General features: G+C 44.9%; 1 protein-coding gene across 4 annotated transcripts in view; it reads left to right on the forward strand.

The window, feature by feature from the left end:
- Positions 1–22,785, forward strand: part of LOC123369860 (complement receptor type 1-like) — a 47,438-nt gene that overhangs the window by 4,385 nt on the left and 20,268 nt on the right. For 3 of the 4 annotated variants that reach the window (XM_045015893.1, XM_045015895.1, XM_045015896.1), the window contains exons 1-4: positions 2,474–2,615; positions 18,922–19,113; positions 19,951–20,047; positions 20,906–20,991. In XM_045015893.1, coding sequence (XP_044871828.1) covers positions 2,537–2,615; positions 18,922–19,113; positions 19,951–20,047; positions 20,906–20,991 — 454 coding nt within the window. In that variant the 5' untranslated portion in view covers positions 2,474–2,536. Of the gene's footprint in view, positions 1–2,473; positions 2,616–18,921; positions 19,114–19,950; positions 20,048–20,905; positions 20,992–22,785 lie in introns of those variants that run through there. The other variant, XM_045015894.1, reaches the window with a different exon arrangement.

Consider the following 22,785-nt stretch of genomic DNA (forward strand, 5'->3'; position numbering starts at 1 on the left):
GCCTCCACTAGGAGCAGGTGGGACAGGTTGCTGCTTGCGGGGAGCCACCGGAGGTGAGCACCCCCCCCCCCCCCGATCCACCGCTCTTGTGCCCCAACCCACTTCCTTGAGTCCCCTCCTGTACCCAAACTCCCTCCCTCTTAGTTAACTGGCATTTTGCATTTACTGGTTCCCCCCATTTCTCCAACATGCCAGATAAAATAGCTTTTACTGTAATACTAAAAAGATACAGGCATAGCAGTCATGAAGCCCTTTTGTAATCCAGCAACTCTCTTCACAGGCGCAGGCAAGCGCGCACACACGCACATGTTTTCAAGAAGATAGCTGTGGCGATTAGTCAGTAAAGCAGCCTCAGGAGGAAGTTTAGAATTTTGTTGTTGTTGTTTGTTCATAGAAAATTAAGGCAGTAGCCTGAATTAAGCAGAGAAAGAAAAGGCTGCATACTGAAGGCCAAAGCTTGAGCCCAGTGAATTCACTGGGAGTTTTGCCAGTAACTCCACTGGGACCAGAATTTAGACTTAAATCTACTGTTTTTGGTTTCAACTGACAGTTTTTAGGTTCCACTTTTGAATAATAAAAAAAAATGTCACTTAGGGTTTGTCTGTATGAGGAAGCTGACTGGCACAGCTGTAGCAGAAGAACTATTCTGGTATAATTCTACAAGGAGTATCCTCCTTTCAAATTAATTACACTTCTACCTTGCAACAAAAGTAACTTTATTCTGGAATAACTGCTTCCAAAGTACACCTCTACCTCAATATAACACTGTCCTCAGGAGCCAAAAATCTGACTGCGTTATAGGTGAAGCCGCATTATATTGAACTTGCTTTGGTCCACTGGAGTGCGCAGCCCCCCCCCCCCCCCCCCCCCGCAAGCGCTGCTTTACCGCGTTACATCCGAATTTGTGTTATAGTGGGTCACGTTATATCAAGGTAGAGGTGTAATTAATTTGAAAGGAGGATGCTCCTTGTAGAATTATACCAGAATAGTTCTTCTGCTACAGCTGTGCCAGTCAGCTTCCTCATACAGACAAGCCCTAAGTGACATCTTTTTTTATGATTCAAAAGTGGAACCTAAAAACTGTCAGTTGAAACCAAAAACAGTAGATTTAAGTCTAAATTCTGGTCCCAGTGGAGTTACTGGCAAAACTCCCAGTGAATTCACTGGGCTCAAGCTTTGGCCTTCAGTATGCAGCCTTTTCTTTCTCTGCTTAATTCAGGCTACTGCAGGGTCTCCATTGAATGTGCACTATTTTATATAAGAAACAATTAAGGACTCTAAAGTGCATCATACTTTTTTCAAGCATCTGGATTCACTTCACACCGTGCCCTAGGTTTGTGTGATGTGTTTGGCAAGTAAAACAGGTCTTGACCCTAAAGAGGTGCTGACTAAGACATGCTGCAGAGAAATTTCATCGGGCAATGGATGACAGTCTCTAGACAAACGAGCCTTTTACTCTTTAAGCTTTCGGCTATTAATTTTTGCCTTATTGACTATCGGCTTCATATTTTTCTTCAACATCTTGTAACGGTATTAAGCTGGAGTGTGGGTCAGCACTGGTGAAAAGTATCATTGTAAATGCAGAGTAGTTTGAAATATCAGACAACTGTGCAGGGACTTACATTTAGGTTAAATTGTGGAGAAAATGGCCAATGTGACAGGCCTGTTCTGTACAGATTAATGCACTTGTTGTCTATCTGTTCACCTTTCTCAGTGGGAGTCTGCTCTCCAGTGGGGTCTAGGTGCTCATACAAATCTAGTGTAACATTTAGTAGCAAGCTTTTAAGTGACATCACTCATTGGAGCAAATGTTTCTCTCTCTGCTTTTGGTCTAGGACTAAACTCCCTTTTGTTCTTTCTTAAAGCCTGTTTATCCTACCAGGAAGCTACAGGCGAACAACGGTTTTCCTAGGATAAACAGGGGACCTGTCTCTAGCACGGGGAGGGGCCTTGTCCCCCCCACACCCAATGATTAAACCCCCCACAAGCGCTGTGACGATAAAGCTGCGGGGGGGGGGTAACTCCCCCTTTATTCCAACGCTGCTGTGCCTGTGCCATTGAGCCGCAACACGAACCAGACGAGACACGCGCCTGCGAGCAGCGCTTTCCTAGCACGGCGCAAGGCGGAGACACAAAGCTCGGGCGTGGAACTGCAGCAGTTGCCAGCGCCCAGAAAGCAGCTCTCGGGCCCGAATCCCTCGGGCGCGTTTCTGCCTCCCCGGCCCGGGCTCCTCGCTCCCCGCTTGGTCGCACCAGAGCGGAGCTGGGGGCGAACCAGCAGCAGCCGCCTCCGGGGGGGCCGCGCTGCGCGAGCTTCGCCCCAGGCTCCCCCGGGGGAAGCGGCCCGGCCACGCCCGCGCGCGTCCCGGGCGGGGCGGCCGCAGCCTGCTGCGCGCTCCCGCCCCCGGCCCTTTAGCTGCGAGCGCGCTCCCGCGGCCGCCCGCGCGTCAGCTAATAGGCGGCGGCGGCGGCTGGGTTCCGCACATGCGCAGTGTGCGGCGGGGCGTGGTCCTCGAATGCGGTGCTGCTGGGCGCCATGGAGCTGCCTCGGCCGAGCTGGGCCCCGCGTCTCGCGGCGCTGCTGGTGCTCGCGCTGCTTCCCCCGGGAGCGCTGGGTGAGTGTCGGGGGCGCGCCCCGGGCCCCCCTTTCCCTGCGCTGGGCTGGCCGGGGAGAGCAGGGGCTGGGGCTCCAGCTGTTCCCAGGTGCAGGCAGGGCCGCCCGGGGGGGGGGGAGTTTGCCCCGGGTGCCGCAGGGCCCCCCCCACGAGACTATAGTATTTTATAGTATTGCAACTTTTTTTATGGAAGGGGCCCCCGAAATTGCTTTGCCCCAGGCCCCCTGAATCCTTTGGGCAGCCCTGGGTGCAGGAGGGGAGCGAATCCCGCGGGGGGGAGACTGGGGGCTGTTCCCAGTGGCTTGGGATCCGTTGCCCTGTCTGCCATTGATAGATCACATGATTCTTACAGAGGGGGCTTAGTAATGAGTTAGGGTCACCCAGAGGCTAGACACAGTTCATTGCTGTCGCATGAGGCATGTGTCTGGCGGTCGTCCACAGGGTGGCTGGAGATGCTGGAAGTGGTGCAGTTCTTCTGCATCGCCTCATGTTTAAACGTTTTTGGGTATCCCATCTGAACAAAATCACCCAAAGGGCTGTAACGCATAGAAACACAGTTTAATTTTGACCAAATTTGCAGGCAATATATATGTTTTGCTTTAACCAAAGTCAAAACAGTACAGAAAAATGCATAAGTCTGTAGTCACAGGACAGTATGAGCTTAAAGGAAATATTAATTGGGGCCCAGGCAAGAAGGAGAAGCTCTCTCTAGTATAGTGGGTAGACTCTTCATGTGACATGGGGGTTCAATTTCTCCTGCCTGCAGAGGAGAAGAAGGGGTTTAGCTTGGCATCTCCCAGTATAGGCTCCTCTTTTAATTAGCTATAATTTGGGGGTACAAAAATGCAGATTACTATTTTGCCCCCTGTGGGAGACCCCTTTTCAAACTCCTCCTTTGTGAAGGGATTTGAACAGGGGTGTCCCATCTTCCAGGTAACTCTTTCCCCTGCACCCCCATGGGAACATGAGAGTTGGGGGATTATTGTTTAGACCTCCTCTGTTTCCAGAAAGACAAGGGCCTCCTGAAAAAGGAGGGGATTTTAACAGGTGCCTCTCACCCGGGAGGCGATCCAGCCTTGTTCAAGTTTCTTCTTAACAGGCCAAGGGATGATTTGTACTGGGGCTTCCCACTTTCTATGTAAGTAGACTACCCACTGGGCTACAGAGTGATCCTAATTTTCTTGCTGGTCCAGTTACTATTTAATTACAGTGGAACAGCTTCAAGAGGCAAGCATGCAGAAGCTCCCATTTAAACCCCTTGTCCTCATCTGGTAGAGGACAGACTTGAACTGGCAACTGTGAGTTTCCCAAGGTGTAGCCTAACCGCTGGAGCATAGAGGGCCTCTTGTCTTTGCTTTGGCCCAAACACTATTTAATTTACGTGGAACAGCTGCAAGAGGAAAGACCTAAGAAGCTTGTAGTTTAATCCCCATTTCCTCATCAGGGAGACAGTGGTATTGAACCAACCACACCAAGTTCCTCCCCCACCCCGGAGGGGGTGGGTATTGCCTAACCACTGTAGCATAGATGGCTTCTTGCCCAATTACTATTTAATTTACATGGAACTATTTCAAGAGGCAAGACTGAAAGAGTTTCCCATTTAAACCCCTTCCCCTTATTCAGCAGTGAAAGGAATTGAACCCATGATGCTAAGGATCTCAGGGTAGTAACCTAACCACTGTAACATAGAGGACTTCTTGCCTTTGTTTTGGCCCAATTAATGTTTAATTAAAATGGAATAGCTTCCCAGAGGCAAGACCTCAGGAGCTCCCAGTTCAAACCATGACTCATCATCATCTAGTAGAGGGAGAAATTGAACTAGGAACTCCAAGTTTCCCCATTGGGGGTAGCTTAACAAGTGTAACATAAATGGCTGCTTGTTTTTTGTTTTGTCCCAATTATTATTTAATTAAAGTGGAATAGCTTCAAGAGGAAAGATTCAGGAAGCTTCTGATTCAAATCTTATCACCTCAAGGGGAGATTTGAACCTGCATTACGAAGGCTCCCAGGGTATCAACTCAGCCACTGTGATATAGAGGGTGCTTGGTTTTTTTGGCTCAATTAAACTGGTATAGGTTCAAGAGGTAAGACTGAGGGAGCTCCCATTCAAACACCACCTCCTCATTTCATAGTGGGAGGAATTGAATCAGCAAATCCACGTCTCACAAGCGAGGCACTGAACCTTTCTACTACAGAGGACTCTTACTTCTTTGCTTGACCCAATTAATTAATTTTAAGTTGAAGTGGAACAGCTTCCCAAGGCAAGAGCCTGCATCTCATCAGATAGAGGGAAGAATTGAATCTACAGCTCCAGCAGTCCAGGGGAGTAGCCCACCCACTCTATTGTAGAGGACTTGTCTGTTTTGCTTTGGCCCGATTATTATTTAATTAAAGTTGAACAGCTTCAAGAGAGAAGGAGTTTATCTGCTACATGGGGAAACTGAACCAGCATTAGCTAAGAGGCCTCAGGGGGAGAAGTCTAACCACTGTACTATAGAGGCTTCTTGGGAAGTTATCAGGCCAATTTATAGTAAAAGTAGAACAGCTTCAAGAGGAAAAACTGAGGGAGCGCCCACTTCAGATCCCTTCTCCTCATCAAGTAAAGGGAAGAATTGAAGCAGAGTCTTTAATGCACCACATGTTTAGCCTCGCCACTGTACCATAGAGAGTTTCTTACTTGGACTTTGGCCCCCTTAATATTTAATTCACATGGAACAGCTTCAAGTGGAAAGACTGAATAAACTCCCACCTCAAATCCCTTCTGCTCATCAAGTAAAGGGAGGAATTGAAGCCACATCATCAACATTCCGCATGAATAGTGTAACCACTATACTGCTGACGGCTTCTCGTGTCCTTTGGCCCAATTAATATTTTCTTCAAGCGGAACTGCTTGAAGAGGCAAGCTAACAGGAGCTCCCCGTTCAAATTCCTTCTCAGCTGGTAGAGGGAGGAGCCTCTCCAAGAGCCTAAGAGAGTCTCGTAACCACTCTACTATTGAGTGCTCCTTGAGCTTATCTTGGCCCAATTAATATTGAATTAAAGTGGAACAACTTCAAGGAGAGAAGTCTGAGGGAGCTTCCATTCATGTCATGTCATCTAAAGGGAGAAATTGAAGCTGGGGGTCTCCAACACACCAAGTGAGTCCTCTAACTTCCGCACTGTAGAGGGCTTAATTAACATAGCCCAGCTTCAACTAGAAAAGAACACCCCACAGTGGACTAGCCCTTAATTCAGTTATTAGGCCATATGCATTACATGCTAGCAGATCCATATTCATCTCCCTTCTTTTAAGATAGGCAGGGAATTAAACCATCTGGCATGGTACAGGCCATGGCCCTGACCACTAAGCTAACAGCAAAATGGAAGATTGCTGTGATCTTCTCCCCTCAGCTGTTTTGTGTGGTGCTGGGCAGGTACCTAGCAATCTCACAAGACGTGGTTTAGCACCTAAGTCAGCTGCCTTCAGGCAAGGATTTCCTGACTGTGGCTTTCAAGCAGAGAGCAATGCACCTCACTCCATGAAAGGCAGCACTTAGCATTTCCCTGATCATTCCCCTCATGTCATCATTTCCTGTTGGCTAGCTTAGGCGGCTCCTAGCCTAGTGTGCTGGCTTTTGTGCATTCCCTGCTTAGGTGCCTACCCCGCCCCAAACATTGAAGGGGGAAGCCTAAGTGCCTAAGTTAAGCATCAGGGCACCCATTGTCATTCCAGTGATTTTTCACGGCATCTAAAAATTAGGGATGGCAACATTGATTATTTCCATAGCTAAGGCCCTTTGTAGATCTGGCAGAGGGAGTTATGCCTACTCTGAGGTCACCTCACGCGGCAGTTATGTGCCTCCCTTTGCTCTTGCTGCCTGATGAGGACCCTAATACAGTCTGTAGTCTTCTGTTTTGGGTGCTCACACGGGATGTGGATAATTGTGGTTCAAGCCCTCTTCTTGAATAGAAAGAATTTGACCACCATTCTTCTGCTACTAAAGCAAATGTCCTAAGTGGTGGACTATGCGGTATGCTGGTGTAGGGTACGCTTCATTGTTTGGTGAAGCTGGTTTCTTTTAATTAACTATTCATTGGGCCAATACCACTATGAGATGTCCTCTGTAGTATGATGGGTAGGCTACTCGCCAGTGCTCTTAGAGACCCTCTTCAATTCCTTCCTCTACCTAGTAAGGTGAAGGGATTTGACCAATGAGATTGCTCAGTCTTCCTGCTTTGAAGCTGTTGCACTTTAATTTGAAATATTAATTGGGCCAAAACAAGAAGTAGGGGGCCCTTTCTAGTTTGTAGTTAAACTCCACACTAGGGATATTGGAGATTTTCCTGTGTGAGTCCATTAAAAAATGATAAAAGAAAAAATAAAACTCTTATAGGTGAACGCATTTCACAAAGTGATCATTGTATGTCTGACCTATCGGTCCTCATCCTCAGTGGTAACCTGCACAACACGTTGAACAGACGAGCCTCGGAGCTTAGTTCATAACTCTGTTAGATAGCCTGAACAGCGACACTGGATTTATGGCTTAAAACGGGGGTTGGGGCCCCTGAGGGGGTCACGAGGTTATTACCTGAGAGGTCGTGAGCAGCCAGCCTCCACCCTAAACCCTGCTTTGCCTCCAGCATTTATAATAGTGTTAAATAATATAAAAAAGTGTTTTTTAATTTATATGGGGGGGTCGCACTCATAGGCTTGCTATGTGAAAGGGGTTACCAGTACAAAAGTTTGAGAACTGTTGGCTTATTACAACAAGCTGTAACCCACTGACTCTTTTTGTCCCGTGTTGACGGACCACTCTATATTCCGTGGCCCCTTAGAGTAGGTGCTAACTCCTTATGCAAAACAGTCTGTTTCATCTTGGATTTAGCTGTGATGCTTGGCCTACCTTTCCCAGATCTGAAGAAGAGCTCTGTGTGGCTGGAAGCTTGTCTCTGCCGTGGTTTACAGTACAAACTTATGTCAATATAACTACATCGTTGGGGGCATAGGAAACACACACCCCTGAGCAACCCAGTTATACCAGCAGAACTCCCAGTGTAAACAGCGCAGTGTTAATGGGAGGAATTCTCCTATCGACTCAGCTATCACCTCTTGGGGGAGGCGGAGCACTTATAGCTATGAGAGCAGCTCTCCCATCGGCATAAGTAGCATCCTCACTTAAGACTTGTCTCCATTTACAGCGCTACAGTGGTGCTCTTACCAACAGAAGTCGGTCCACTACAAGATATTACCTCAGCCACCTTGTGTCTCTAACTGCCTGCAGTCATTTATATGCCTGCTTCCATTACCTTCAGCATGAGCTCTTTTGAGGGCAAAGAGCAGAAACACTCAGGCATGGTCTCATATCAAAGATATTCCAACCATCTAGTAGGCAGCTACATCTCTGCTGGTTGAGGGCTTTATAAATTACAGGCATTACTTTGAATCCATGGCCTGACCTAAGTAGTGTGTGCTCAGTAACACTAGCAAGAGTTAAATGTAGGTAATGTGGCATCTTTATTGTACAGTGGTAAGAACCAAGTATCTCTGGATAATGTTCACTATTTGCATAATTGTTTGCTAAAAACAAAACAAATGAGGAAATGCCACCTTCAATGGCCTCCTTCAGGCAGCACCTAAAAAATGTATTTTATCAGTCACATATATGGAATCATACAAGTTTGGTATCTTCCAGTGGTCCCTGTCAGCAATGGGTGGGTAGTGGATGGCACAGGACACCTTGTTGCTAAAGCGAGAGTGCTGTCAACTGCTCCAAAAGTCACCCTCCTCCTTGTCCTGTGAGAGTATGTGTGCAGGAAGGAGCTGTGAATGCCGCAGGTGTGCTCTGATGCATGCCACTGTGATAGTGACAAGTGTAGCGCAATGGAGTAATGAACACATTGGACACAGATTCTGAGGCAGAGTAAGAATGTTTCAACTATCTGCAACTTATTGTGAGCATTTTTCTGAGTAAATATAGCTCAAAGTAGTTGTGTGTTAGCCATTCGATAGCTCAGAGTTACAGGTAGGGGTTAATTAAGAATACAGGGCTATACTTTGTAACTGACATGATATATTCATAAGATATTGCACAGCCCTGCTACTTAATCACTTTTACATTAGTAATGTACATGTATTGCCCTGTGAAATTACAGGTGTACCATGTGTGCTTTAGACTTATGGTTCCATCTGAGCAGATAACCTCAGGTATCTATGTTGTATAATTAAGGGGTAGAGCTCTTGTCTGCATAACTTCATAAAATAGACAAAACTTCTCTGAAATAAGTCCATTCTGCAAACGATAAATATTTTGATGTATGGTACAAAGAAGCTCATACTGTCATGTGAAGATAGACTTTGGTTTTAAGAAAAGGCAAAGTAGTACAGGAAAATGCATAAAATACACCACGTAGGGCTAAATAAAACTCAGACATTCCAAAACAATGCACTATGTAGTCAAAATAGCCCTTTAATTGTATTTAGAAACTATCTGCCCATTTTGGTCAAAATTAAACTACGGTTCTATACGTTACAGCCTTTCTGGGATTTTATGATTTTTTGCTGATTGGCTGCCCTATAACATTTAAACATTACGTGGTATAGAAGAACTGCACCACTTCCAGTCTGTACAGCCACGGTGGTGGTGATCACCCGATACAGGTAGACATGATAGGACTGACTCTTTTTTTTAAGCTAATGGGTCGTTTGTCCTTACATCTAAGGCATTAGAAAGCTGCAGGAACAGTCTGGGAAGTTCTGTTTTTGACATTTCAATTGAATGCATCTCATTAGATTTAAGTGTTTTGTAAAACATCACATGCTTAATGTAATTTTCAGATTTATTTCTTCTCTCCTTTAAAAAGTGCTTCACATCTCTTGGTGATTAGTGGCTTCTTTGTAAAAGAATCAGATATTTTTCCCGCTGTAGTCTGTTTTTTCTATCTGCGTATCTGTGTTGTCCTTCAGTCAGGCCCGGGCTTTAGCATTCTGGACAACTGTTGCTAGGTTCCACTGCGTGGGAAGGAAAAACAAAAGTACTTCCAATAAATGAGAACACACCTTTAAGATTTCAGAAGACTTCTATGGTTTATTTTAAATGGAATCTAGATATTTAAACTGACAAAGTGAAACAGCCCTTCAGCTGACATTAGCCATATACAAAAGTAGGCAGACTATACTTAACTAGTGACACCACACTGATAAGTGAAGGGCAACTATTATTTTTTGGAAGTTGATTTTATAGAATAATTTGTTTTAAAATGTGTAATGTAAAATTACCTTCTTATGTGGTGAAGACTCTTCAATACGTAAATCAACTCAAATGAAATGGTCTCCAATTAAACAATTATAGTAGCAGGATGTGAACTCACATCTCCTCCACCCTATTCACTTCAGAATCTTTCTAAGACTGTTCCAATTTTAGCATTGGGTGGAGATTGGAAAGTCCTGCACCCATGTAGTCACTGAGCATCCTACATCATTCTTAAAGCATTAATCCTGGCTTTCTGCTCAAGTTCAAGTACACGAGTGCCAAATTTACTTCAGTGGGGCCTCTCCCATGCTTAAAGTTAAGCACACGCTTAAGTGCTTAGCTGCATTTCTTTGGCAGATGAAATATTCCTAACAGGTATACTGAAAAGTATAATAGAAATGCAGGATTACTACCATGATTAACAGGCAGGCCAAACGCTACTGGCATAGAGGCCCTTCACAAACATTCTTTTTGGTCTCTTCCTTACAGGTCTTCCATCTTAAAAAGAGGGGGCACATAAGGGGATTGAACCTATTGTTAGCTTCACAGAAGAAACACAGTTGGTGAACGCTACTGCATGAGCTTACTTATGGTTTTTCATAAGACTTTGGTATATTCCAGATCCCACTATGGAGAACAGCTAGGTTATTCTTCTGGCAGGATCTCAGCAGCTCTTTGGCAAAAAGTAGAAGAAAAGGAGCTGGGGAAGGTTGAGGTCTGCAGTGAGCAGGCTGAGTTTTCTTTGACGAGATCTGCAGGGAGAATGGATGTATGAGTGACCATGACGGATCTTATTTTGTACGCAGAAGTCTGAAAAACACAAAAAACAAGATTACTAGGCAGCAGGTTTAGTAATAGTCAGCAGTGTTAGAACAAAGAAAACCAAGTACTGCACACAAGGCACAGTCCACCTGCAGAACTGGTTGCATGGGATGTGGTGAAGGCCAAAAGCATAACTGGATTAAAAAATGAATTAGATAGACCTGTCATCCATGAACTTATCAATGGCTATTAGCCAAGATGGTCAGTGATACAACCCCATACACTGTATCCCCCTAAACCCCCAACTTGCTGAAGCTGGGACTGGATAACAGGATTGATTATTCAGTAATTGCCCTGTTCTGTTCATTTCTGCTGAAGCATCTGGCACTGACCACTGTCAGACACAAGATACTGGGCTGGGTGAACAATTTGGTTTGACCTCGTATGGCTTGTTCCTATAGCTAGATTGCTTCCTGACCCCAGACCCCATCCTTTTTGTGTGGGGTAGCAGTATTATTCTTCCACCCAATGAAAGCAGCACCCTACACTTCTATTAGCCAGCTCCACTTTCACACACAAACTTTTCCATGAGATGGTAATGCTGTACTGTGTAGGAGCTCCGGTGGTACTCTATGGCCCCCATTGTTCTAGGTGCTGTGCAAACACACAACAAAAATATGGTCCCTGCCCCAAGGATTTTACAGTCTAAGACGAGTCAAAAGATGGACAAAGACAGACCAGCGGAGGAGTACAGGGGAATAGATGATATTGGTCAGTATGATGGGCTGTGGTCTCAGCCCACCAGCAGCCTAATTATTACCACAAGAGAGATTTGAAGACAGATATGTGCACATGTTGGGAGGAGCTCCCAGGTAACCAAGAAGAGCAGCATGGCAAAGGGCACGAAGAAGGGGCATATTTGAAAATTTAACAAGCGGGCCTTAGAGGCTGGCATCATAGCCTAATTGGAGGTGGGAGTTGACTTTTGAGACTGAATGAGAGATGATAGGGTTGGGATAGGTTATGAAGGGCCCTTGAAAGTGAAGACAAGTAGCTTATGTTCATTACAATGGAGAAGACTGAGCCAGAGGAAAGATGTAATGATCAAAGCATGAGCTAAAGAAATTATCTTTGCAATAGCCTTCTGAATGGTTATGAGTGGGGCAAGATATCCTTTTCCGGCCTTGACAAATGCTGGTACAGTAATCATGACACGAGGTGATGAGAGCTTAGACAAGAGTTTTAGCTGTGTGGATGGATGGAAAGTCTATCTTAAAGAAATTGTGCAGAAAGAATCAGCAAGACTAAGGCTTTGTCTACACTACCACTTTTGTCGGTGAAACTTTTTGTCCATCAGGGTATGAAAAAAAATAATACTTCCGTGACGGATATAAGTTTCACCGGCAAAAGTGCTGGTGTCAGCAGGAGAAGCTCTGCTGCTGACATAGGTAACGCTGTTGTGGGTAGTTTAATTTAAAGAGCAGCTATGCAGGAGACCTTACAGTTGTACCGCTGTAAGGTCCATAGTGTAGACATAGCCGTAGACATATCCTGGATGTGAAGACTTAAACCTCTCTCCAAGTTCTCCTTTGAATGTTTTTTTTGTTCTTTAAATCTGACTCACTGAAAATCACTTGAATTCATCTATGTTAATGCAATATTAGGATAAGCTTTTTTTAAAAAGCTTTTCTATGATTAAAACTGAAAGAAGTATTACACTACATCGTTAACTGGTAGCGGATGTTTATTTGGAATCTGAACTTTCAGCGTATTAGATTTCACCATTATTGACAAATGTAACCCACTAGATACTAGTAACCAAGAAATGACTTTTTTCCAGTCAGAGTTCATATAATTAGGAACATAAGAGCATTAATCTTGAATCATTAGGCAGTTGTGACACCAGTACCTTGCCACCTTTTACCAGTGCCAAACCAGCAAATGATAGTCTTCCAGATTTCCTTCCTGTTAATACCATCTTAAAATACAGGAGCAATAAAAATTAATGTTAAAATACCTGGAAGTGAAGACACCTGTCTTGAAACTGCAAAACTCTGATATCTGCCCACCCAATGATAAGCTGTTTCAAACTTCTAACAAACAAACAAAAACCATTGTTTTTGGAAGTTCTTCCTAAAACTCTCATCTTAAGAAAAATTAAGAGCCAGTTTTCTCTTTTTATTCCATATTTCTTTTCCATTTTAATTGTGATATTTAGTGAGAAGTTCATTTGTCTTTTTGGGTAACGTAACTTTCTTACTCCTTACTTAAAAAACGTAAGTCTCAGGGTACATCTATTCTATAAGCACTACAGTGACACAGCTGCAGCTATGCTGCTGTATTGTAGACACTTGCTAAAGTGACCAAAGGGGATTTTCATCTCTGTAGTAAATCCGCCCCCTCAGGAGGAAGTAGCTAGATCAATGGAAGATGTCTAGTGGTACCTACATCAGGGATGGGCAAAATTTTGGCCCGAGGGCCATATCTGGGTATGGAAATTGTCTGGTGGGCCATGAATGCTCACAAAATTGGGGGGGGGGGGTGCGGACTCCGGCTGGGGGTGCGGGCTCTGGGGATGAGGGGTTGGGGATGCAAGAGGGTGCTCCGGGCCGGGACTGAGAAGTTCAGAGGATGGGAGGGAGATCAGGGCTGGGGCAGGAGGTTGGGACACAGGAGGGGATATGGGGTGCAGGCTCCGGGCGGTGCTTACCTCAGGCAGCACCCAGAAGCAGTGGCTTGTCCCCCCCTCCAGCTGCTATGCAGAAGTGCGGCCAGGTGGCTCTGTGCCCTGCCATGTCCACAGGCATCCCCCCTGCAGCTTCCATTGGCTATGGTTCCCAGCCAATGGGAGCTCTGGGGGCAGGGACAGCGTGCAGAGCCCCCTGGCTGCCCCTACGCTTAGGAGCCAGAAGGGGGACATGCCACTGCTTCCGGGAGTCACACAGAGCCACAGCACACACAGAGTGGGGCAAGTCCCAGAACCCACTGCCTGGCAGGAGCTCGAGGGCCAGATTAAAATATCTGAAGGGCCAGAGGCAGCCCCCAGGCTGTAGTTTGCCCACCCCTGGCCTACATCATAGGTTAGGTCAGCTTAACTGTCTCTCACAGCAGTAGCTCAATCGATGGGAGAGGTCTCGCCGATTGCCTTGGAGCAGTGGAGTCTCTCATACTTTTTGTACTGGTGACCCCTTTCACATAGCAAGCCTCTGAGTGCGACCCACCTTATAAATTGAAAACGCTTTTTTAATATATTGAACACCATTATAAACGTTGGCGGCAAAGTGGGTTTTGGGGTGGAGGATGACCGCTCGCGACCCCGCATGTAATAACCTCGCAACCCCCTGAGGGGTTCCGACCCCCAGTTGGAGAACCCCTGCCTCAGAGCAGCGACACTAGCAGCACAGCTGCATTGCTACAGCTGGGCCATTGTAAGCTCTCTAGCGTAGCCATAGCCTGTGTTTCCCACTATCTGTCATACTGCAAGTGCATGACAGTACAGAGACCAGTTATGAATACTGGGATTCCTTGATTTGTCTGTGACTTCTCTGTATTTGACTTCCTGCAGGAAGGCTCTAGGTGGGTGGGTTGCTAACCCTCAGGAGGGGAGGCCCCATGGGGAGGTGTTGAAAGGAAGCCCGCCTGTCACAGGGTATACCACTCACCTCTGGACTGGTACCTCCTCCTGATACTCTGGGGATTAGCTCAAGGACAACCCCTCCCCCACAGTTCACACACTGTCACTCCATCTGCCTGTAGCTCCTCCCGCTGCCTCAGGAACCATAGCGTCCTTCATGGCTCAGCCCTCCAGCCCGGTCACTGGCAGTGCTCCCCACTTACAGGGGTGGTTTAGCCATCTGTAATCATAGGCAGCCCTCTCGCTCACTGCCTCAGTACCATTCACCCAGTGGCTTGTAGGGGAATCTGGGCTTGCCCTCTATTCTGGGTTCTAGCCCAGGGACCCTCAGCTCAGCAGTCTGGGCCTTCTCTCTCTGATCTCTCTACTCTATCCCTGGGCTACTTCCCATTTTCAGTTCCCCTTTCCTTCCGAGGCCTATCATTTCCCAAAAGTCTCTTCCCAGGAAGTGACTGCAGTCTCCACTCACTCCTCCCTTTCTCCTGAGAGTATCTGTCTTTCAGTTCTGGGCTTTATAGGGCCCACCTATTCCTGCTCAGCTGAGCCTCTTTAATCAGCTGCCAGTATTTTCCTTCTGCAAAAACAGATTGTTCTTTGAGTGATTGTTCACCCAGATTCCACAATTGGTACACATGCACCCCATGGGTTGAAAATCCATTCTTTTTGGCTAGCAGTGTCCATTTAGCTGCACCTGTGCCCTTTTCCACCGCTTCCCTCCCCCAGAGGGTACAAAGGGTGGAGTGGGCCCAGCCACCTCTCACTTTCTTCTTACTTCCCATGGCTGCAAGACAGAACCCCACACACTGGCTTTTCTCTCTGCCACCTCCAAGAAAGTGGACAGAAGATATCAATATGTGATATTCCTTAGGATACAATCTGGACAGATGGTCAACTGTGTCCCCTCAATTCTCCAGTCTGGGATACCTTGTATACTGTTTTGCTGTGAGAACAACCACTCATGGCCAGATCTCACATAGCCTCAAGCATGCAAAATCACGCCCAGGTGAATTACATGAATGCTCTGGCCAGCCATCCCTGAATTACATACAGGGGACCACCAGCAACTTCCCAGTCCCAGATCTTGCCCCTGAAATGTTTTGTACTGCCAGGCTCTCTACTGAACAATGTAAGCTCACAAAGTTCGTCGTTTCAGATGTGCACAAATCTTGTTCTCTCAAGTGGAGATTCCCAAATACTTCAATCCAAACACACCGATTTAGATATCTGTAGGTAATGAACTTGTTTTAGTGTTTTAAGTGATTGCAAGTAATGAGGCATAAAAATCAGAATTGGTTACAAAAAAAGAAGTAAAAAGTAAAATGCAAACTAATACCTAATTTCACAAACTTAAGCATGCTTAAAAGCAAAAAGGTTTGCCTCCCTGCCCGCTTATAGCCGGTTGGCTGGATTGCTTCAGCTAGGACCTCCCCCCAGTTCAGTGGTGCTTCCTTTAGGTTTCAAACATTATTGATGTCATGAGTGGAGAGAGATGATTTGGGAGCTTCCGTTTTTCAGTCTTGTATCCTTCTCCCTTCTTTGAGGCCTATCTACAACTGGGGTTCAGGCAACAGTCTGTTTACATCGAAAGCCCTCAGTTGTTCCATTGCCAGTATGTAAAGTTCTAGCTCAGGAGTCGGCAACCTTTCAGAATTGGTGTGCTGAGTCTTCATTTAGTCTCTCTAATTTAAGGTTTCACGTGCCAGTAATACATTTTAATGTTTTTAGAAGGCCTCTTTCTATAAGTCTATAATATATAACTAAACTATTGTTGTATATAACGTAAATAAGGTTTTTAAAATGTTTAAGAAGCTTCATTTAAAATGTAGAGCCCCCCGGACCGGTGGCCAGGACCCAGGTAGTGTGAGTGCCACTGAAAATCAGCTTGTGTGCCATCTTTGGCACGCGTGCCATAGGTTACCTAGCCCTGTTCTAGCTCATGCCTTTCTTTCTGCCAGAGAATGGCCACATGGTAGTAGTCCATTTGATTAGGTTTGGGCCTGTTTTTCTAACTTTTGGAACATGTCACAGCAATGTTATACAGTAGAATCTTCTAACGTTACATACAATGTTGCCACACATTTTGCCAGGGCAATAAGGTCCAGCAGATTGAGTTTTCACATGATGCCTTGTGATTGGGTCTATGTACCCCACACTGGGCCCCCAGGGGTTAACTGTGCATTGCAGGCTGAGGAAGCCACACCCTTCCATCCCTGCTGAGCGTGCTCAGGCTGGAGACGGGGTATAAAGGAAAGCAGCCCAACTGAGCTGGGCTGGACTGCTGAGGAGAAAAGATGTACATTGTGAGCTCCCTCCATGGATCTGTGGCAGCCCCAGGTCAAAGAGGCTAGGCATGCTGAGCCTCAGATGGACACTGGACAGCCACTAATTATCTGGGAGGGGACTGAGTTGCTGCAGACCTTGCCAGCAGATGACCCCAGAGCACCCATGGACTGCTGTATTGGGAGACCAGGTAGGAAGTGGCCATGGGGAAATAGACACTAGTCTGGTCATAGGACTGAAAAATTTCACTGTGTTTTGGGCAGATTCCTGCTGACCCAATGGCACAACACTCTGCCACTGTTAGGGCCCTGGGCTGGGTCCCAGTGGAGTAGGGTGGGCCTGTGTCCCCCTGCTGCTGGCCCCCACTGGGGTGGCAACTCCCCCACCTTAGACCTAGAGGGTTGCTGTGGTCTACCACTCACCAGAGTCAGAATGCTAGACTATTGAGACTGTGTGTGTTTGCTGCTCTTCCCTGACTGAGGGCCTGAGATGGTGGTGCAATCTACCCTGACCGCTAGGTCATGCTGCCCTGGTAGCAGGCCCTAGGGGACTCTGACTGCTAGGTCTCATACTCTTGTTTTGTGTTAAGCTGTCAGACTCTAGCAGTTGAGGTGTAAGGCCTGCTGACTATATGTGACCAGACACCCCTTGATGGGATTTATCTACCTAGGATATGCCTCAAAAGGCATCCTTTGTACAAAATTCATCATCACTTCTTAAAAAGAATGAACATGGTGTGCAGACTGTCAATCAGGTCCCCTCCAAGAAGCTTACATATTTTTGAGCTACCTATACCTGGCTCTGTGGTTGTACAAGCTGTACAGTACAGGACAAAACAGTATGGCCCTCTGAAGTCCACCCCTCAAGAGAGACTCCTAGCCTCCTCTCTGAAAAGCTTGACTTGTTTGGCTGAAAGGCCTGTTCTTCACAAGCCTACAAATGAGGGTAGCAACTTGAAGTTACTAAGCATTACTGTGGGGGGGGGGTGGACGGGAGGGGGGGGGTTTAAACTGGGATGAACTGCCCGTTTTTGTAGATAAGCTATCCAAGGAACACTAGGAAGAACTGAAAACACTTATGGCAGAGGTATACAACTGCCAGAACATCTCTGCAGACTGGATGTGTCTGACACGGCAGTGTGAGTATTGGCCATTGGAATCCTTGAGAAATTGCCATGATTGCAACCCTCAGGGATTCCAAGAGGCAAAAATTGAAGATCTTCCAATTGAGGGCAGCACCGAGGCACTCCATACTCTGAAGGATTGATTGCAGGGCTGCTCCGAGCCCCAAGGAGTGCAGTGTCCCAACCCGTAAGAGAACAACAAAAACTGCCATAGTTCAGGCAGTGCTCCCTGATTCTCTGCGTTTTCTTCAGAGGCTCAGAGCTTTCACCAGAGGCAACCTCTGCAACTTCCTCAGCTGCTCCGCAGTCTGGGGCTTTGAACAGACAGCCCCCTCTCCCCACTAATGTGGAGTCCTAATCTTCTGGGATTCTGTATCTTCAAATGAACTGAGAGATGGTTGGGTCTGCACGATCTTTATGCCCTGGGTGTGGTCAGTGATTGATCAAGGATCCAGGTATGGCCCCAACAGATACTGCTAGCCAAAAGGATTCCAATCTCTCTAGTGCATGGTGTTCCTGTGCACCAAGAGTGGAATCTGTGTCCAACGCATCTTGAACCATAAATACTGTAGATTAAGTAGCTATTCCTTTATTGCAGAGTAAGCATCATAATTAAGCACCATTTAGTGGAAAGTTGCGGTCTGATGTGCAGCCTTATGTTTCTGTAGATTTCTTGTTTGCATAAGTAAACTGGTCAAAATGCTACAGATGTAGACAAATGCCGTCGAAAGTGGAGTTGTCACACTGTCGTAATGTGAAGGAGCGGATCAAGAAAAAGGGGAGAGAATAAAATAAGTAATGGGATGATTTCCAACAAAGATCCTTGTTGATTGGACTTGAATCAAATTGCTTCTTGCAGTTGGACATGCAGTTAAGGGGCCAGTATCTCTGAAAATTGCATGCCACGGTGGCAGATAACACTTGCTTTCAAATTTTGAGTTCTGTTGATCTTGACACTGCTTAACTAGTCATGCTTGTTCTGTGGATTTAAGATGTTCTTTTTAAGTAAATATCTAAACACAGTATTGTATGTTCGTTTTCCTTATCTTGTGCCTCACAGATTGGTAGTGCGAGCTACTTTTTGTACTCCTTGTTTTAAGATTTCAAGCTGGGGTTTCAAAAGGGCCTAAGGCAGTTATATGCCCAGAACCCACTGAAACTTTCCTAGGCTCTTCTGAAAATCCCAGCCACTGTCAGTTAAGGCTTAGTCAAAACACAAATATAAACTCGGAGTGTATGGGTTTTTTCCAAAGTTACAATGTTTATTTTTTTATATAGGTAATTGTGATGCCCCACCAAGGCTAAGCTTTGCTGAGCTGCAGGATGAGTTTAAGACCCAGACTGACTTTCCAGTTGGGACCACAGTGAGATACAGCTGCCGCTCAGGATACCAAAAAATCCCTGGAGAGTCACCCACTCTTACTTGTGAAAATGAATCTGTGTGGTCAGTACCCAAAGAGTTTTGTCGAGGTAAGGTTTTTCTCCTCTCTGCCACCCCCCCACACTCTGGGGTCAGAAAACACTAACAGGTTAAAGGTTCTTCTGGACTGGAATGAAGATTTTGTAACCTTTGATGATATGGAGCTTGAAAGGGACGCTGTTTTTCAAACAGAATTGTTTGTTTTTAGGGGGAGCATAAAGCTCCCCTAAAGACTCAAATGTAAAACTTTAACACACAAGATGAAATTCTGACTTACTTGAAGTCAGTGGCAACACTTCCATTCAATAGGGCCAGGATTGCACATGGATATTACTGAAGACATTGCATGTAGTTATTGATAAAAGCATGCCAAGCCTATGACTTAGTGATACTGATTAACTGATATCACTATCACAGAAATGCCAAATTGTTTTTCTTTCTCTGTGGGCTGGGAGTGCTGTGTGGAGGGCTGTGCTTTCCTTGAGAAAGGAAATGTTGGGTATAGTTCTTTAGCTCTCACATCCTTCTGGAAAGTATAAGTGCATCTTGCAGGGTAGAGCTCTTTAAGTCAGCCACAATTTTTGGCATTTGGGTTCCTGGTAATTTGAAAGTCATATGGTTTATTTCCAGGACTCAATCTGTAGCCTGGCAGTGTGATAGCTTATAAACAATAGGGATATTATTTCACTAAAAGGGCACTGTCTTCTCCATTCCACTCAAACGCCACAATATGTAAATTCATCACATTTGAGGGCCTTTTTCTTGTCTTCATAGGCTTTTTTAATTAATGTAACACTTAGCTTTACATTAGTCACATAGGAAAATGTGGGTCATTTATTGCAGAACACAGAAAGAAAAATCTGATTCCTATTTTATTCTCCTTTTAGTGAGATCATGTGGACATCCAGGAGACCTAGTTAATGGCAAGATTCATATCACAGATCTCTCCTTTGGTTCGAGCATTACATTTTCTTGTGACGAAGGGTAAGGATGTCAAAGTGAGATTTTTTTTCCATTACTTTTCTCCTTCCTCTGTAGACATTTGTACTGACTAGATAGCAAATGATGCCAAACCTTCAGGAGGATATTCTGGAGTAAGAAGTTTCTGAAATAAATAGCTGAAACTTTTTATCTGTTCTGCAATTTCAATGTAAAGAAGGTTGGGTTAATGTTTCCATTGTGTTGAGCTACCTTTTTTTTTTTTTTTAAGTATCTTGTATTCAAATTTGAAAAGATTTGCTTTCAAATCTTGGAATTACTTTTTTTTTTAAATAGGGCCCCCAAAAGCTTTTTTAAATAGGCCCACCCTTTATAAAAATTTCTCAGATTATTTTTGGTGTTTATATTTTGTTAAACATCTATAATTGTATAATATGTACATAGGGCAGAATTTTGTAATTTGTATTAACTTTATCTGTCTCTTTCTAGATGTTTGGGATATAGGGTAATGCATCAAACAGAATGCGCTGAGCTCGTAAACTTGAGTGTTAGTTCTGAATTTGGTAGCCATTATTTTCCTCCTCCTACAGTATCTTTGGCATTGCTGTGGCAATTTTCAAAGAATCAGCAGTGGTGATTGGGATATCTATAATCTGTAAATCTCAGATGTTGATCCTTCTGTTAGCTGGAGTCACTTTTCTCACTTGCTATTTTCTGGCTTTGGTCAGAATACTTAGCAAAATAAATAACTCTTGTCTTGTAATGAGAATGACGTCACCTGAAATTCAGTGTGTCTTTGCCCTCTGCTGGCAGAACAGAAGTATACTCCAAATATCTGAGCTGACGGTTTAGAAGTTCAGTAATTTAAGAAATCTTGCCTTTTAAAAAAATGTTCTTGTTTAGGTTCAGATTAATTGGACAGAAAATTAGTCAGTGTGTGATTGACGGAACAAGGGTTACATGGAATCATGAAATTCCATTTTGTGAAGGTAAGTGGATTTTATACATTCTGTTCTGGTTATGCCAGTTCATGCAATTAGTTTTGGTAAATTGTGCTTTAAGATGAATTCACCAGTAAAGAAACGTTTTGTTAAAATGTTCGGGCTTGTGTTTATTTCACCATTTTAAAAGCTAATGGAGGTGCCAGTCTGAGGAATACTATGTTGAATATGCCCAAAGATTACTGATAGCTAGCTCATATGGGTCAAATTCACTCACTTATTGAAAATCAGGAGTAAACTTTACCTGTTGAATAACTGGTAACACAACTGTCAACTTGTGATTAATAGTCTAGATGGAATTTATGGCCACGTATCAAATTCATCTTGTCTAAATTACATTGAAGAAAATGGTTTAAAAACTGATCTGTTTCTGACTGATTTTAGTTGAACAGGATATGTTTTCATGTATAATCCTGATACAAAGGAAGTAACACAGGATTATGGAGTATCACTGTAGGCTTTTTTCCCCATGACTTTTATCATGGAGTCCCCGGGCGATGCTCTGGAACTGCTCCCCACCAAGCCAGTCAGGACTTTGGGGAGCCTCCTCTCCCTTGGAGCAGACTTCTTCAGGGCAAGAAGCTCACATGTCTTCACCCCCTGGGTCTCTCCTTGGAGCATTCAGCATCCTCAGCCCCTCCGTGCGCTTCCCACAGCGAGCCCACCCCAGTGGGGTCCTGGGGAAGCCACAGGGTCCTGTATCCCCACTTCGCAGTCAGACATGACTCTCAGCCAGCCAGTAAAACAGGTTTATTCGATGACAAGAACAGGGTCTAAAACAGAGATTGTAGGTCCAGAGAACGGGACCCCTCGTCCGGGTTCATTCTGGGGGGCAGTGAGCCAGACCCCCACGTCTGCACTTCACTCCTCGTCCCCAGCCAGCTGCAGACTAACGACCCCCTCCAGCCCTCCTCTCTGCTCAGCTCCTTTCCCAGCCAGGAGGTCACCTGATCTCTTTGTCTCCAACACCTTCAGTTGGCACCTTTGCAGAGGAGGGGCCCAGGCCCTCAGTTGCTAGGAGACAGAGTGTCAGGCATTTAGGTGCACTGGCCCCTTTCTGTGCAGCAATCACACCCGCTTATCCCACTACCTAGATATTAAGAACTGCATAGGGGACACTGAGGCACCAACACAGTATTCAGAGAAAACATTAAGAACATTCCCAGTTCATCCCAACTTATTTGTAGAAAATGTAATGAATTACACTTTTGTTTTGCTGTGTTCTTCAGATTTATTGCATGTGGGAGCTAAAGCCATGCTTGCTTTTTTCAGACTCTTAAGACAATTTATTCATCCAGTGCTGTAAGTGTATATGGCATTTAATGGAAAATATCTATTTGCTGTTATTATGGAAATTCTTTTCAGATACATTTTAATGGAAGGCTAGTCATTCTAGACTAAGTTTTAGACTTTTGCATACATTAAGGGCTTGTTCTTTTAATAGTTATTTTTGAACCCTTATAAGGAAAAGGATTCCAATATAACTTCACCATAGACAGAGGTTAATCAAGCATAGAGACTAACTGCATTTCTAGCAAAAGTTGTATTACACCAACGTTTCCTTTTAATGTCCATAACATTTATGGTTTTATTTCAGATGTCTAGTTTCCTATGTAATAGAAAAGCTTATCAAAATACACTCAGGCTTTCCAATTAAATATCAAGATGATGTTAAAATAATATTATTAACTTTCTTTCAGAAGGCACTGAGGAAAACAAGTCAGTGATTTCTAGTGCAAATGCATCTACTTTTTTCAGGTTTTCAGAGAGCTCTTTTTTTCT

The sequence above is a fragment of the Mauremys mutica genome, chromosome 4, assembly GCF_020497125.1.
Source record: "Mauremys mutica isolate MM-2020 ecotype Southern chromosome 4, ASM2049712v1, whole genome shotgun sequence".
In the NCBI taxonomy this organism is placed as follows: Eukaryota; Metazoa; Chordata; order Testudines; family Geoemydidae; genus Mauremys; species Mauremys mutica.